The 15,632-nt window shown below is 33.9% G+C and overlaps 1 protein-coding gene across 2 annotated transcripts; it reads right to left on the reverse strand.

Annotated features, from left to right (window-relative positions):
* Positions 1-3,365: 3,365 nt before the first annotated feature.
* On the reverse strand, positions 3,366-14,997 carry LOC119067008 (cyclin G). Of its 2 annotated transcripts, none has more exons than XM_037169735.1 (6): positions 14,845-14,997; positions 7,379-7,683; positions 7,065-7,307; positions 6,628-6,996; positions 6,232-6,449; positions 3,366-4,246 (listed from the first exon to the last, which is right to left on the reverse strand). In XM_037169735.1, the coding sequence occupies exons 2-6, from the start codon at positions 7,661-7,663 to the stop codon at positions 4,171-4,173; spliced, it is 1,191 nt and encodes a 396-aa protein (XP_037025630.1). In that variant the 5' UTR covers positions 7,664-7,683; positions 14,845-14,997; the 3' UTR covers positions 3,366-4,170. The 2 variants fall into 2 exon arrangements, with proteins under 2 accessions (XP_037025630.1, XP_037025629.1); XM_037169734.1 differs by lacking the exon at positions 14,845-14,997 and adding an exon at positions 11,569-11,804.
* Positions 14,998-15,632: the final 635 nt, after the last annotated feature.

The following is a 15,632-nucleotide window of genomic DNA, read 5'->3' on the forward strand; positions in this document are numbered from 1 at the left end:
CAATCGCCAATTTTGGCCGAATATCACATGAACGGCAAACCTATTGAACGTGTTAACAACATCAAAGATCTTGGCATACCGTACGATGACAAATTCACGTTCAACATGCACTTCGAGCTCGCTTCGAAGAAAGGGCACTCGATGTTATCATTCGTAAAACGTCAGTGCTACGGCCGATTTGATGTCGACACAGCAAAGATGTTATACAATTCGGTTGTCCGCTCACATCTTGAATTCGCTTCTCCTATCTGGACACCTCGTCATGATGCGCACGTTCAGACACTTGAAAGTGTTCAAAGACAGTTTGTACTATACGCGAACCGTGATCGTCAGGTTGACCCGAACGATGGAAGTTACCGCCTCCGCCCATATGTCGACAGGTGCACCGAATTGAACCTGCAGTCATTAGTTAGACGGCGAACTAACGCGACAGAATTGTCTTGAATGATGGAACTAGAGCTCTACGACATTCATCCTTGATTCGAATCGGTACGTACAGACGAGAATACCAGACCTATTCACCATTCAACTTCGCTTGCCGCCTATTCAATTTGGCGGCGAATCACGTAGACCCGACGTTACCATCCAGCGAATTCCGCCACTTTGTTTCTGAACTTGATGAATCGGTATTTGGCTCATTTGCGACTTGCTAGAGGCTTTTGATTTTAAATCGATTTTTTACTTTTGTTTTTGTGATATTTTTTCTTGTTTTTTTTTTTTTTTTTGACTTGTCAACTTATCGTTGTGTTCATTTTTTGCATCCTCGCTCCGGCAGTGGTTTTTGGTTTTTATTTTGCATCTTATTTTTCAACGATTTTTCGGTGTTTATTTTTTCATTCGTCTACCGGACGACTGTTTTCTTTTCATATGATAATGTGATATTTTTGTATTTTGTATTTTATTTATGTATTTTTGTCGGCTAGGACATAGTAGACAATAAAATTATTATTATTATATAACCTTGGCCAGTTATATAACATTGGTCAGTTATATAACCTTGGCCAGTTATATAACATTGGCCAGTTTTATAACCTTGGCCTGTTATACAGCTTTGGCCAGTTATACAGTTTTGGCCAGCTATACACCTTTGGCCAGTTATATACCTATGTGTAATATACCATAATTATGTGGAAGTGTGTATCATAAGAGAATGATGTTTATATAATAGACTTTCCCCATATTTTAGAACATTTTGTCATAAAATTACTACTGTCACTGCGCTTATTTTCATGTGACCCAATGTCATATAGTGACATTTGTTCTGTAATGACAAATGTGAAGTTGGTTCACATGAAAAGAAGTCGCAGTCGCAGGCCAACCCACTTGTCCCATAGAGGCGTTCGCGCAGCTGCTTTGTATAGCGCAACAGCAATTAAATTTTGAATTCCAAATTTTGATGGGAACTTACTTCATTAGCGCGCATGCGTGATGTGAGACAACCGGTTTAACATGTCAATGTATAATATATTGAAAGAAGAGGTACTATTCGGTATGGGTGCATAAACTGTTGTGGTGATTATGCAGATCGTTGGGACATTAAATGCAAAAACGTCGGTTCCTACAATTTTTATACTTTTAGCCTTAACCTTGCAACCCGTAGACCATCAATCGATCATTCTGACTTCTCGACTTATAATAGTCTTATAATAGAATGTTAAATGTACACAGCTTCTAAACGAAACCAGCTGGCACCCAAGTGTGATCGGTTCGTTGGATATTTTTCATATAAAGTTTTAGTACACAGGAAATTGTCTACTAACCACTAGTCATTTCATGTATTATCTTCTTTTTGAGACACTAGAAAAATATTAGGAAAAAGTAATCCTTGCAGTAAGCGCATATTTCTATTCTGAAAGACATATCTGTTGATTGTCTTTCTTAAGATCCCTGCGTAAGAGGGCAAATGACATTGTTTGATTGACTTTTTTACCTTTTGCCTCTCTGCATTTGCCGTAAAAACTACCTGTTAAAAAAAATGATCTGAATATTAAGATCTAAGCGGTTCCCTTTTATTCCACTAAAAGTGTTTGAACCGTTTACGCTCTGCTCTGATGATGCACAGGTACTAACTCACGTCATTAGTGAATCATGATGACATGAGCAGATTGACAATCCGATTAAGTGATTGCATTGACATTGTATTCATCAGTCAACGTTAATTACTATAGGGATGCTAAGAATTTACGGTGACAGTACCATTTCTCTATGAGCCAAGAGTTGTGGATAATCATTCAGGACAACCGTTGAGATGGTTTTTTGTATCAGAAATTGTAGCGTCTTGAAATCAAAATTTCCGAGGCGCAACACACGATGACGAGATTTTTCATTATTTTTATACCGATTTATGTGATTGATTTTTCTGAGGACGTTGAGAGTGTAGTGCTTAAACATGAAAAGTAAGGTGTTCGACGCATGTGGCATGTAAAATCCATGGATTGAAGAAGAGCATACCTAACAGATTGCCTTTGTAACCTAGCTCTCCAATCCAAACAGAAATCGAAAATAGACACCGAATGGCCAGAAGAGAAACAGAAGAATCAATAAACGGAAAAGTAAAACAAACCAGAAAATTTTAAATTAAAAATTATTTTATTTTACAAAAATAATTAGTAATTTAATCGATAAAAAAATAATTGCGCTTCACATACGATTTCATTCTACGTGCAAAGGTAGTTCCCGATTTTTATTACAAATTCATCTTCAACATTGTATTCGGAATACAATCATCACGCTTTTATTTAAAAAAAATTGTAAATTATACAAAGAGCACTTTCTATAAATTATAATTGAATTTAAACTAAGGAAATAAAAATTGAATGATATTGCAACCTGATAATGACTTGAAATTGATTTCGTTTTTATTAGTTTTTAGTTTTCATAAATAAATAGTTTTTCTTCAATTTTTGTTTTCTTTGTTTCGTAAAAATAGATTTTTTTAAAAATACATTTAAGGTTCGGTTTGTACAGTTAATTTAAATAAAAATGATACGAGACGAAGTGTGAAAAATCTATACGTTGGAAAGAGAGATCATTTTAATCTGATTTTATTTTTTTATAAGCAAAGATTGGTCGATAAACAAGACGGAAAGACACTAAATTATGTCCCCTGATCTGATTTTGCAAGGGATAATATTAAAAGTCAAATTTACGAATTGTTGAAAAATTTATTTTTTTTTTAATTTTTTTTTCTTCCTTATCGATGAAGTTTTTATATCCGGTCTCCACCACAAAAAAAAAATAATTTTTTCTTAAATATTTTTCTTCGAATTAAATAAAGTTTTTTCCGTTTTTTTACTGCAACATTTTTCTTCATTTTTTATTTTTCAAAAATAATTCAATCACAAAATTAGCATAATTTTTTTTTGTTTGTTTGTTTAAAGATAAAGAAAGTAAACTTAGTTTTTGATAATAGTACATAAATACGACGATTGTTTTTGTTTGTTTGCTGTTTATTGGATTTTATTTAATTGTTGTTTTGCTTTTGATAATTTATTTACATATTTAAACGGAGTATACGATACATTCATTTCACAATTAGTTTTTGTAAATTATTTCTTTTCTTTTTTTAAATATTTTGAATGCTTCATTGAAACGTCCCGAAGAACACAAATAAAAATCAATCACTACGACATGAGACGATTCATCTATTTAAATTAATTAAAGACTGATTACAAATTTTTAAGTAAATATAAATTAAATGACAAAAAGTTTTTTTTATTGTTTACGCCAGACAACAAACATCTACTGGGTTTGGGTTTTGTTTTTTTAGATTTTTTTTTTGTTTTTTTTTTTACTTTTCTTTTTTGTTGTAATGTTCTTGTTTACCAAAAATCTAAGCAAATTTTCTATATTCTCTCCATTGAATGAGTTAGTTAATGTTATTTTTAATGTTTATGTCAGATTTTCTTAACATCTAAATAATTTTTTTGTGATATATTTTTAAATTATTTTGTACTTTTTATAAATCTTTTTTGATTTTTTTTTATATTTTTTATAGTCTTTTTTATGTTATTTTTATTTTTTTCTAGACATTTAACCACTTTTTTTTGCAAACTTTTTCATTTTTTTTCTTTTGTTTTAAACACGAACTACGTTGACGGTTTTAATCGTTTTTTGTTGTTGCTTTTTTTCTGACTTTAAATTAAGGAAATGCACGTATAAAAATAAATATTAACACTGTTCATACACAGGCACGACTGGCGATGTGGGCCAATCTTCTCCCTCTTCAGAACTTACACTACCGGTCCTGTAAAAACAGAAAATAACAGAAAATTAATTGGCGTCTTAATTTGTCTTACACTATAAAAGATAAATGAGTCACCAAAAGACTCAAGACCTCAGAGGAATCTTTTTTAGCCCCGTACGAAGTACTGGGGGCTTATAAGATTAATATGCCGTTTGTAACACGTCGAATTGGAAGCAGACAGTAAGGGCATAGCATTTGGTTATGTTAATAGATGACGAATCCGCAATAAAAAAAATGTCCGTCCGTCCGTCTGTGACCCCTCTAGCTTGAGTAAATCACAACTTTTTTTGAAAATTCTTTTTTTCCCCGATTGGTATCGACAAAAGTAAGGTCAAGTTCGAAAATGGGCATGGTAGGGTCGGCCCTTCCAGAGCTAGGGCCCTATAGGTGTTTTTCAGTCTTTCGACGATATCTACCGAAATACGCGCACAATGGCTGCTTGTGATATATCGAATGAAAGGTATTAACGAGTAGAACAAAGTTGCTGAACATCGTTTTTGGGTTAGATGCAACGTGGTCTTGTTGGGAGGGCTCAAAGGTCGTTACTCGGCCCTAAGTGCTTTTTGCACATAAATCGAGTAAATCTCAACCGATTTTGATAGTTTTTGTTTCATTTGAGAGGTAATTGAATACCCAATGGAAAGTTGGCAAAAAATTTTGGATTTCTAAAATAATGTCGTAAATTGTTGGTTTTATTTGAGAGGTACTTCGTACGGGCTTTCGTAATTGCGCTATGCGCAATTTTAAAAATGAACAGTTTCAGTAAATTTGACCATGTCCAACTTGACTTGCATTTTGGTAACAGACGCATTAGAGGGTTGTAGACGTATTAGGGTTCCGGGCGTATTACGGCTACGGACGTATTATGGTTACGGACGAAATAGGATTACGGGTCGTACAACGCAAACGCTCCGACTGTTCTGATGCCTTGTTTTGTATTGTCTATAAAACATTTCCAAGAATTTGAGCCCATCTTTATAAATTTAAGAATTTTCGAGTTTACAATTTTTCATGTTCGGCGAACTTCAACGATTCATCAAAAACTCATTTTCGACAAAGTTTTTCCGAATTGAAAATTTTAAGGTTAAATGGAGTCTAATTACTCGTTCGAAATGTGTCAGGGTACGAGAATTCAAAAATTTTACTTCTTCGATTTTGATTACAAAAATTTAAAATCGATCTTTGGCATCTAGGGAAGTAAACATTTTTTTGTGGACCACTTCCGTTCCGACCATCGAATTATCGTATTGCCATTAATCTTTCCCCCAAGGCCAGTTAAAATAACTGGTCGAAATTGTATTACCTTCTATATCATCATAACAGTGTTATACAGTGTTAACGGATTAACGGAGAGCAAAAAATCAGTTCAATTTAACTGGTCCTCGAGGCAATGTCAAAATTTATGAATGAAATCGAAATTCGAAGTCGAGGTCAGTTAGGTTTAACTGAGCCGAAATCTCTCTCTGTCCGTAAACACTGTATTACTAAGACTGTCCCCAATTGTGAAATTGACATAAGATTGATGTGCTTAGGTCAAAGATTAACCATGGGTGTAGTGCTTTATGTAAGCCCGCATTGAGCGACGGAAAGAACAATGAATGTTATTCTTCCAAAAGAATCAATTCGGGCAAAACAATCATCGAGTCATTGCGCAATATATTTAACTCGCAAAAACTTGTAGGAAAATGATTGTCCAGGGGTTGTAGCGAGTTAAATTTATTGTTTCACGTTTCACTTAGCTTTCAAAGATGAAAATTGTGTCTTTTCCTCTTCTGAGGGAAAAGTTGATTCAAATGCGCGTGTTAACAATCCTAATCAGTGAACCTTGAAACGTTTCTCGAGTTCGAAAAGTCACCCAAATTACAACTGCGGTAAAGTGAGATTAACAATTACTCCCCAGTGCGCCACAAACAAATTGGAAACGTATTTGGCCGCACTAAACAGACGGCAACAGATAGATGTGACAATTTCGAATTGATAATTACCTCGATCGGTGTATGTTCTTCGATGTCGACGGATTGTTATGTTCAACAATTGTTGGTAAATATGACGTCAATTTGTTGGTCGGTCTTAACAGTCTCATTGTTCTAGATGACAATTTCCATACCAGCCGTTGTCTGTATGGCATTTTGTGTTGTGCATTGTATCGCGATAAAATGTCAACAACAACCGAATGACTTTCAAACAATGAACCTTCCGGAATCTAAACAGAGAAGGAAAAAAACAAAACAAATTCAAATTAACACATCGAACTGCGTAAATTAATGCGATGGGTGACGTGCGTCTATCCGATACGGGTGTACACATCGAATAGCGACGACACGGTAAACAAAAAACAAAAAATAAAACATTTCTCGCGAATGTATGTGGTTTTGACTTACCCGACAAAATTTCTGCATTTCAATGGCATAATTGATAAGACCTTGAATCTGTTCGGACATTTCACCAAAACATTTTGAAACATTAACGTCTAGCTGTGTACATATCAGCACCAATGCCAATTCGGATGCACGAATACTGGCACATTTGGCGTCACACGTTAAGATTTCCAATCGCATTTCCAAATCATGTAAAGACATTGTGGTGTCGTAGAATTGTCCCAGGCCCATTTCATGGGCTGCATTCTTCAGAATGTAATAAAATAAACGAAGGCAGGACAGAGATGTTATTGGCGGCGTATCTAATTGAACACCAAGCTTATTGGCTATTATTCCAGCCATTCTTTCCAAGTCGCCAGATGTACAGCGACACTGATAGGTGTAAAGAACAGTTTTTTTGTCAGTAACATTCGACGATCAAACAGGTTGTGAAAACTTACTTGTGAAATTGCTACTAAGTCTTCGGTATCAATTTGTGGTAAGCCTAATTGTTGAATTGCCAAGTGGAATGATCCGACGCTGATACATGCAATGTGTTTCGGACGTACTTTCATTTTTGTTAAAAATCGATCAACTAAATTAATAGCTGCGAATAGAACATCACTCGGCAAATCGTACCAAACTTTTAAGCAACGTAGTACGTGTGCGGCCCCATCTCTAGCACCTATGGTGACTTCACCATTCTAAGGCCAAGGAAAAATTGGAAAATTGAATTAGTACAAACGAATGGACAAAAATGGTGATCGTTCTTTACCTGTGCTTCTTGAGGCAAGTACAAGCAAGGCTGATATTTGATCTCCAACATCAGAGTTTCATTCAGCTTTGCAAATAGTTCTTCAGTAGACGGATTAAGCAATTCAGACGCAGTTTCATCTGCATTGCCCAATGGTACTGTGGCAGCAGCATCCGGCGTCCCAAGCCGAACCCCTATAGGTATCCGCTGCAATCGCATCTCTTCTTGCGCCTCACTTTGATCATCGATACTGTTGTTGTTGTCAAGGATACCAGAGGTAGCAGAGTAGCGTACAGGGACAGACATAGTTAGGGCTGGCCTAGTACCTATCGAATAGAATGTTTCGAAAACCGTTTCGTTAAATCACAAGTCGACAATTTGCTCGTCAAATTACGAAATGAAAATTGAGTCGAGAAATTTGATCGATTTTGATTTTTAACAGAAAACTGGTTTATATTCCAGGAAGGTACTATGTATACACTTCTTAGAAAAGAATTGTAGGCCTTAACGATCGAAACCACTTCAGAATTGACGGAACAATTCTGTAATGAATTCGTGTTAATTCGATGAAAACCCAAGTTTATTGTACACACTGGTTATATAATCAAAATGGATGCCAAATTGTTATAAACCTTCGTACAATTTTTTTTGTTTGTTTATTTTATTGTGTTTCTAAAACCCAAATACGCAATTGATATTCAGTACAAATTGGCCGAATGAATTTCGAAAAATTATTTAGCCTTAGTACTGATTTTTATGGTAAGCCTTACACACGGCTTTAAATCAATTTTATCAATTTCAAGTAAAATTATGTTTTATACTTTTTCTGTATCTGTAAAAGATAAATTGGCGATTAAAAAAAAATGTAAAATTAAAAATGATCAAAATAATTAGCAGTGTTATACAAAACGATCTAAAAATAATAAATGAAAAGTTTGTAGCCGGCGTGCAGTGTATCGGACAGATTACGGGAAAATGCCCCATCAACTATGCCGAATATGGAAAGACACAAATCTGTACACAGTAAAATAGTGCAACAAGTTGACATCCGGAAATCTTACGTATCATCTTACAAGAGAAGTGGATACGAAAAGAAAAACGTCAATCTTTCTATAAAGCACACCAGTTATAATTTGACATGAACGATACTTCTCAATGATTGTTTTCATAAAAATTTTGACACATCACCAAAGACCAGTTAGAATAACTGGTCCAAATCATATTGCCTTCTCTCTCATCATAACAGACTATACAGTGTTAACGGAGAGCAAAAATCAATTCAATTTAACTGCTCATCGAATAATGTCAAAATTTTATGAATGAAATCGATATTCGAAGTTCGAATCAAAGTATGAATTCGGTGTGTGTATCATTCTGTCATTTTGGCATTGCACTCGAGGTCAGTTGAGTTTAACTGAGCCGAAATCTCTCTCTGCCAGTAAACACTGTATTACTAACTGCTGAGTTACAACTCCGAATTTCATTCACAAATTGCAAATTATGATTGAAAATTCGAGTTGTAATTTCGCATCTGTCACATTTACATTGCTCTCTAAATGGCCAGTAAGATTGTCCCCAATTGTGAAATTGACATAAGATTGATGTGCTTAGGTCAAAGATTAACCATGGGTGTAGTGCTTTATGTAAGCCCGCATTGAGCGACGGAAAGAACAATGAATGTTATTCTTCCAAAAAAATCAATTCGGGCAAATAATTACAATTGAAATGAGCGAAAGGTGTGGCCATTTAATTCCGAGATGTCATCCAAGAAAGTAGACATCTGATGATCAGATTCTAGCGATCAGATGTAATATAGTACACCTGGTTTGGAGATTCTTTTAGTTGGACAGTGTGACGGTTGCAGCTGGAGGCAAAGGAGAGGTTTTGCAGCCAAACACATCATAATAAACTAATTTAAAACTAAACGAAATCAATGTGCACTAATGCGTAAAGTGCAACGAGTTGACCATCATTAAAATCTTTCAATTCAATCCAAACTTTCGTTTCAACAACAATGAAACGAAGTACTTACAAAGTGCAAAATGTCCACAATCACAAGAAATTAAATTAAATTGAACTGTTTTCAAGGTCAAATCGGAATTGAAAACTTTGTGCTATAATGCACAATGGCAAATTGAATGACTGACTGTAAGAGATAAACGTATTGTTTGATGCATTCTGATAATTTATAGCAAAAAGCTATTTATATTACAGATAATTGAGCGATTTGATACCGTCGACTTAAAGTCTGACTTTCAGCATGATTACATTGGGCGGATTAATACACCGCAACCGCGAAGTTTATTTTTAAAACTTTCAACAAATCCAATCGGAATGAGCTCAAAGTTTCGACAATTGATAGAACCCATCGATTTTATTTTAAAGTTATGTACAGTTTTGGATCGAGATTGACATGAAATACAGTTTGGATGTTAGTTCTATTGAAAGGCAGATTGACCTCACATTGCTTAAGGTCGAAAAGAGACGAAAAATTTGAAACAGTTCAGTTTCCAACTAAGTGAATGCAATGGAAGCTAGATTAGATCCAAAAAAAAAGTCAATTCATGTCCAATACGATGTAAGGACCGAGAAAAGAGGTTAAGATAGCAGAGAAGGTAAATAAAAAATTGTTTTTTTTATTGACAATCCAAGTTGAATTAACAGAAAATATCTCAATATTATCTAAACAAAAACACTCGACAAAAACGACGCAACGATGACGACGGAATGAGAAAAATAAAAATTTCGTAGTTTTTTCAGACAATACCAGACTTTATAACACGACCATTTTCTTGCAATTGTATCAATAAATGTGGTTATAATAGATCGACGAAAAAGAAGAAGAAGAAACCGATTCATCCATTTTTTTCGGATGATCAGAGTCAATATAACGTTTTCGAGCTCGTAAACAAAAATATTTTGCTAAGACAAACAGCAAATATATTTTTGTTTGATGGAATGTGGAGGACATTGAGGGTAGATGAAAGCAGGGCTTGTTAATTCTGAAAATTCATAAAGTTTTCAATAATTGAGATATAATTCCTAAAAAATTCGGACATTTTTTTCGGAATTTATTCAGAATCATTCGGAATTGGTCCAAATTTTCAGAGTTAACATTGCCAATAATAAGCCTGACATGAATACAAGACGTTTTATTCTTAATTGTCAGGCAATTTATCATAAAAAATAGAAGTGCCCTTCTCGACCACACACAGGACCAATTTTTACAAATAGAATTCTATAAAATTCTTTAAAATAATTCTGAAAATTCCTAACTTTTTGAATGTTTAAACAGAAATAAATTCCTAAAGATAATAGGCCCCGCATTGCATGACTGATGTTATTCGGAAAAATTCCAGACAATTTTGACAATTTTTTTTTAAGATTTCGAATTTTCAGAATTAAAATGAACAAATAATAAGCCCTGTTCTCGATACCACTTGACTAAAACTGCTGAAGGAACGTAGATTTTCATTGAATTCATACAAGCTGAAGCGAAATTATTTATAAATTTTTCACGATATAATTGCTTTGTTTATCGATTTTAAACTCTCTTAGTTGTGGTGTGCGTAAACATGGCATTGGCACAAGTTGTTTAGCGACCCAAAACATTTTTTTTTCTATAAAAAGAGGTGATAATATGGTAAATAAACGCAGCAAAAGGTGCTGAACAGTGAACGCGACATAATAATTTTGAAAGTAAATTATTGATGATTTTATCCTTCAAGAAACCTCGCGCAAAAAACATTCAAAAAATGTTAAAATATTTTGATTTTGTTGACTATGAGGAGTCCGAAAAAAAATGTTATTGACAAATGCAACAGACGAACAAAATTTTTACATTTTTTTGATTTTATAATTTCCGGCATCACAAGCTGTCCTTACGAACAAGTTACGTAATTTAAGTTGGAGACGATTTTTTTTATAATTTTAATTTTGGAAATGTTTATCAAGTGAAAATGTTTATCTTCGAACAAAAAAACAAAAAAAAAACGTTACAGACTTTGAGTAATAAAAGATAACAAAATAGAAAAATAATGTTTGTTGAGGTAAATAAACTACACACGGAACATGCAGCCTTCCAGTGTTTCATTTTTGATAAACACGAAAACGAAACTCCATTGAATGTTAGGCGTTTTTTAAGCACAAAAAACGTAAACATAATTTTCGATCCACTAAATTATCATTTTAACGGTAAAATGCAAACCTACTCGATAAAGTTCGTTGAAATTCGGGATAAAAATATCGCTTTACTGGTCTCAACTTGGTCATAGTTACACTTTTACAATTGTCCAAGTAAAATAGCATTGCATCACACTGATCGAATAACAACAACAAAAAATAAACTAAAAATGTTTCTGCAGAGCCACAACCGAACTAGTATAAAGTTAAAGGGGGAATACAATTCGACAGCTGAACGCTACTGATATATTTTACGTTTTATGTGGCAATATACACAACTGGCAAATGCAACAAAGAGAAGAAGAAAACACATTTGTATATGGTGATATATGCTGTGTGCTGCAAGGGGTTGCATATTTTATTAATGGAAGAAAAACATTTTTTTTTATGGTTGAACTCGTGAACACAAAATAATAGTATAAACAGCTATATACACCTGGGGGTCCCCCACCCAATTGAATGTTGCATTTATAAATTTATTTGTTTTTTTTTTATAACAAAGACATTGTGTGACATCACAAATTCGCGTCGCGCAGTCGACATACATCTCGCGACATAAAATTTTATATTTTTGGGCTGTGATTTTTTCGATTGAATTTATTCAATGGAAAAACTGTGTATCGGGCTCTGCATTACAAAGGTTTTTATGCACAAACGAAAATTGGGTAACGTTGCGTTCTAGGACATTTTTTTTGATGAAAACATTAAGAATGTTACGTACTGATTGTATGAAGCAATCCCGCATAATACGATCCTACCGGATCTACGCACAAAAAATTATTTTCCTGCAAAGATCTTTATCAATGTGTATCAATGCTTCATTTCATCTGAAAAACAAACAAAAAATTCGTCAAATACGAAAAACAATAATTTCTAATTAGAAACACAATGACTGCATTTTATGAGTAACATTGCGCAATTATTGGGAAATTTGAGACTCAGAAAATTTAACAGAGAAATCGGTTAACATGCCTGTCGAAAGTGGTAAGAAAGCCATATCGAAGACATTTTTGCAATTTCGTTTTCGTATCGTTTAAATTTTTGAGTTGTTCACGCTTTTGTTGTTTAATGGAAACGGGAAAACATTTTTTGCGGATTTCAAATTGTCTCTCTTTAAGGAAACGAGTATTCTGAATATCGATGTCTGTTATAAGTAAAATTTGTTTTTTTTTGTTTCACAAATTTAATGTGATAGTATTAAACGTCAAGTCGTAACATGGAAAAGAAGTACGAATGCACCGTATGTGCCAAAAAATTTCGCGGAAAATATGAATTGGAACGGCATAAACGTTCCAGGTTTGGATGCATCCATAACACTGCACATATGTGTTCGTCATGCAAAAAGGAATTACTACTGTATCAGCATATTACGTTACGAGTTGGTTAACAATCCATTGAATCGGATTCTTCGTTAGATTGGAGGATTTGAAGGGTCGCCCATTATAAGAGTTTATTTTCGTGAGATTCCAAATTTTGACACAATTTTGACTGAGAGTAGGATCAGTAGGATCAGAATATTCGTAGTTTGTACTTCAGAATGCATCTGACGAATAGAATCTGTAAAAGGAGTACACCGACTCAGAGGACCTGATTTTGAGAATTATTTCGCTAACTTTCAACGAATTTCACTAAACTTTGTGAAATATGGTGTAATTTAGTGAAATATTTTTCAATGGCAGGTCCTGCACCGATTTGAAACTCTCAGTACAAGATGAAATTTGAGTGAAAACTGAGCTACTGAACCTCACTATTATTGACGATAAAATAAACAATTCGCCAAGCTCTCGATCGACCATTTGTAAAATGTCAGCTTAAATAATGAGACAATGTCACTTTATGAGACGAGTGTATCGTAAATAGAAACTTTAATTAGGCGATTTTTACCATCAAAAAATGGTAAAATGGAGACAAAAAAACTTTCGCATTTACAACCATCATATCGGGTGTGTTTGTTTCGTATTATTATGTGAAATTTCTAATTCAAATTTGAAATTTATTTGCATTTGTAATCATTTTACATTTTCAGTTTACTGTAAACATTTTATTTACCATTTCTGAATCTCTCGTACTCGCCGTTTTTTTTTCTTTTTGTGTATTGTATACATAAATGTTCAACTAACTCTCGCATATTATTACAATATAATTTCAAGTCAAGAAATATTATGTTCAAGATAGTGAACAGAATCTAACCAACTTTTTTTTTGTACAAACTGAAATGAGTCTTATCTAATAAAACTGTGGAAAATAAGTATCGTTAAAAATACGGTAATATGCTGTAATAGAAGAAAAAGCTGTTTCCATATCTTAGTAGCGAAATCTGTTTTTTTCGCATCAAGCCCAAAACATAAACTGGAAAAATTAAGATTGGGTATTGAAGTGTTCTACACACAACTAATAACCTGTGTGACCTTAGACCTATGTGACTGTATACCACGCTCGGGTAGCAAACTCCAATAACTCATAAAAAAAACGAAAACGAAATTACTGTCCGACTTTTGCGTAAATAACTATTTTCTTTGTGTTGTGTAGTTCAACTCTACCCACTTAAATATACGATGAACTTGCGTATATAGTGTATGTACTGACGTTTTATGTATGACGATTGGTACACAACGAAGTAATATTTATTTCGAATAAGTTGGGTCGAGGCAAGCGAAAAAGAGAACATTGCATCGTAACAGGTGAGAGCGAGATATGCGTATAGATTCACATAGAGCTATGGATATGAGTGTACAAAGAAAATATAATTTTTTTTTGGGGTGATCATGTTCGAACATGATCAACAACAGGCAAAATTTCTAGAAAAAATCACGTAACATATCCGAACCCGAAATTTACAATAATTATTTGAACGCTTTAGGGACAATATTCGAAATTCGAATTGAACGAAAACTGAATGGTTCGATTCACATAAAGAGATTTAGGTTAGTCAAACAAAAAGGCGAATGAAATCATTTGTTGTTATAAAACAGTTTCGAATTCTTATAATAGGCACTTCGATGACCCATTCATCATTTCATTTTAATGACAATTAAAGCCATGAATTTTAATGTCAAAAATGTTTCGTTTTATTTGGCCTTGGTTCGAATTATATTTGTTGAATGTTGATCATAAAAAAAAATTCTCGAATTTTAATATTTTTTCACAATTTTTCCCAATCAAAATGGCCGTCGTTGAAGCCAATACGAAACTACTGTACGCACTATATTAACTTAGTTTACAATTATACAATTACACATTTTCATTTAAAAGACTGGTCAAAATTCGAAAGGATGGTGGAAACAACAAATTAATTGGATATTTACCCGGATGCCGTTTGGATTTATTGCAATTTATCGCCCAACTTCTATAAAAAATTACTTATGCACTCACTAGATTCCTTCTAAATGACTACTAAAAATTACATCAGCTTGATTTTGGAAAAATATCTTTGTGACAATGACTGCACTGGTATGGGTGAATCTTATTCTATACGGATAGGAAAATATTTTGAAAATCGTTCAGTCGTGTTTGTGTGTGAGCAGTCAATTGAAGTTGGAGCATAGTCGAACGAACGGTAGATGGGTAAGCAGATTGTAACCGGTTGGATAGTGGCGGAGATAATAGGTTTGTTCCAAGTAAATATAAACTAGTCATTTTTCTAACGCATGCAGTAATGTCTTGTGAAAATTTTGACAGGTCCACCCTCATAAGTTAAAAAGTTGTCAAAATTCACTGGTTAAACTCAACGAAGAATTACTATACGCGCCCTTAAGTGTGCATTGTGTTAACGTAGAGTGAAGATCAATTAAATTTAACTGGCCTTGAGCAAGGCTGTATACTCAGGGGAGATGCAGATGCAGATACGCGGCGTACACACCACGTTTCATACAAAAAATTTTCATTCAATATGTCTTCTTCGTTTGTAATTAACATTTTGGTGAATTTGTTTGTATGGAAAAGGTGTGTTCCATCTAAAAAAATGGCGATCTGCGTGACCTCCCCAAAGTATACAGCCTTGGCCTTGAGGGCAATGTCAACCACTTTGAATGAAAATAAACTTAAAGTTCGCCTTTTCGAAATAAAAATGTTGTACAGAGTGTTCCAGCTCGAA

The sequence above is a fragment of the Bradysia coprophila genome, assembly GCF_014529535.1.
Source record: "Bradysia coprophila strain Holo2 chromosome X unlocalized genomic scaffold, BU_Bcop_v1 contig_117, whole genome shotgun sequence".
Lineage (NCBI taxonomy): Eukaryota > Metazoa > Arthropoda > Insecta > Diptera > Sciaridae > Bradysia > Bradysia coprophila.

Bases quoted from the DNA above. Each gene is read 5' to 3' on its own strand.
- LOC119067008 (XM_037169734.1), bottom strand. From the start codon at position 11,665: ATGCTATTTTACTTGGACAATTGTAAAAGTGTAACTATGACCAAGTTG. The intron at 6,997-7,064 runs GTAAGTTTTCAC...TACACCTATCAG, and splicing joins ACTTAGTAGCAATTTCACAA to TGTCGCTGTACATCTGGCGA. The intron at 4,247-6,231 runs GTAATTATCAAT...CTGTTTTTACAG, and splicing joins AAGAACATACACCGATCGAG to GACCGGTAGTGTAAGTTCTG.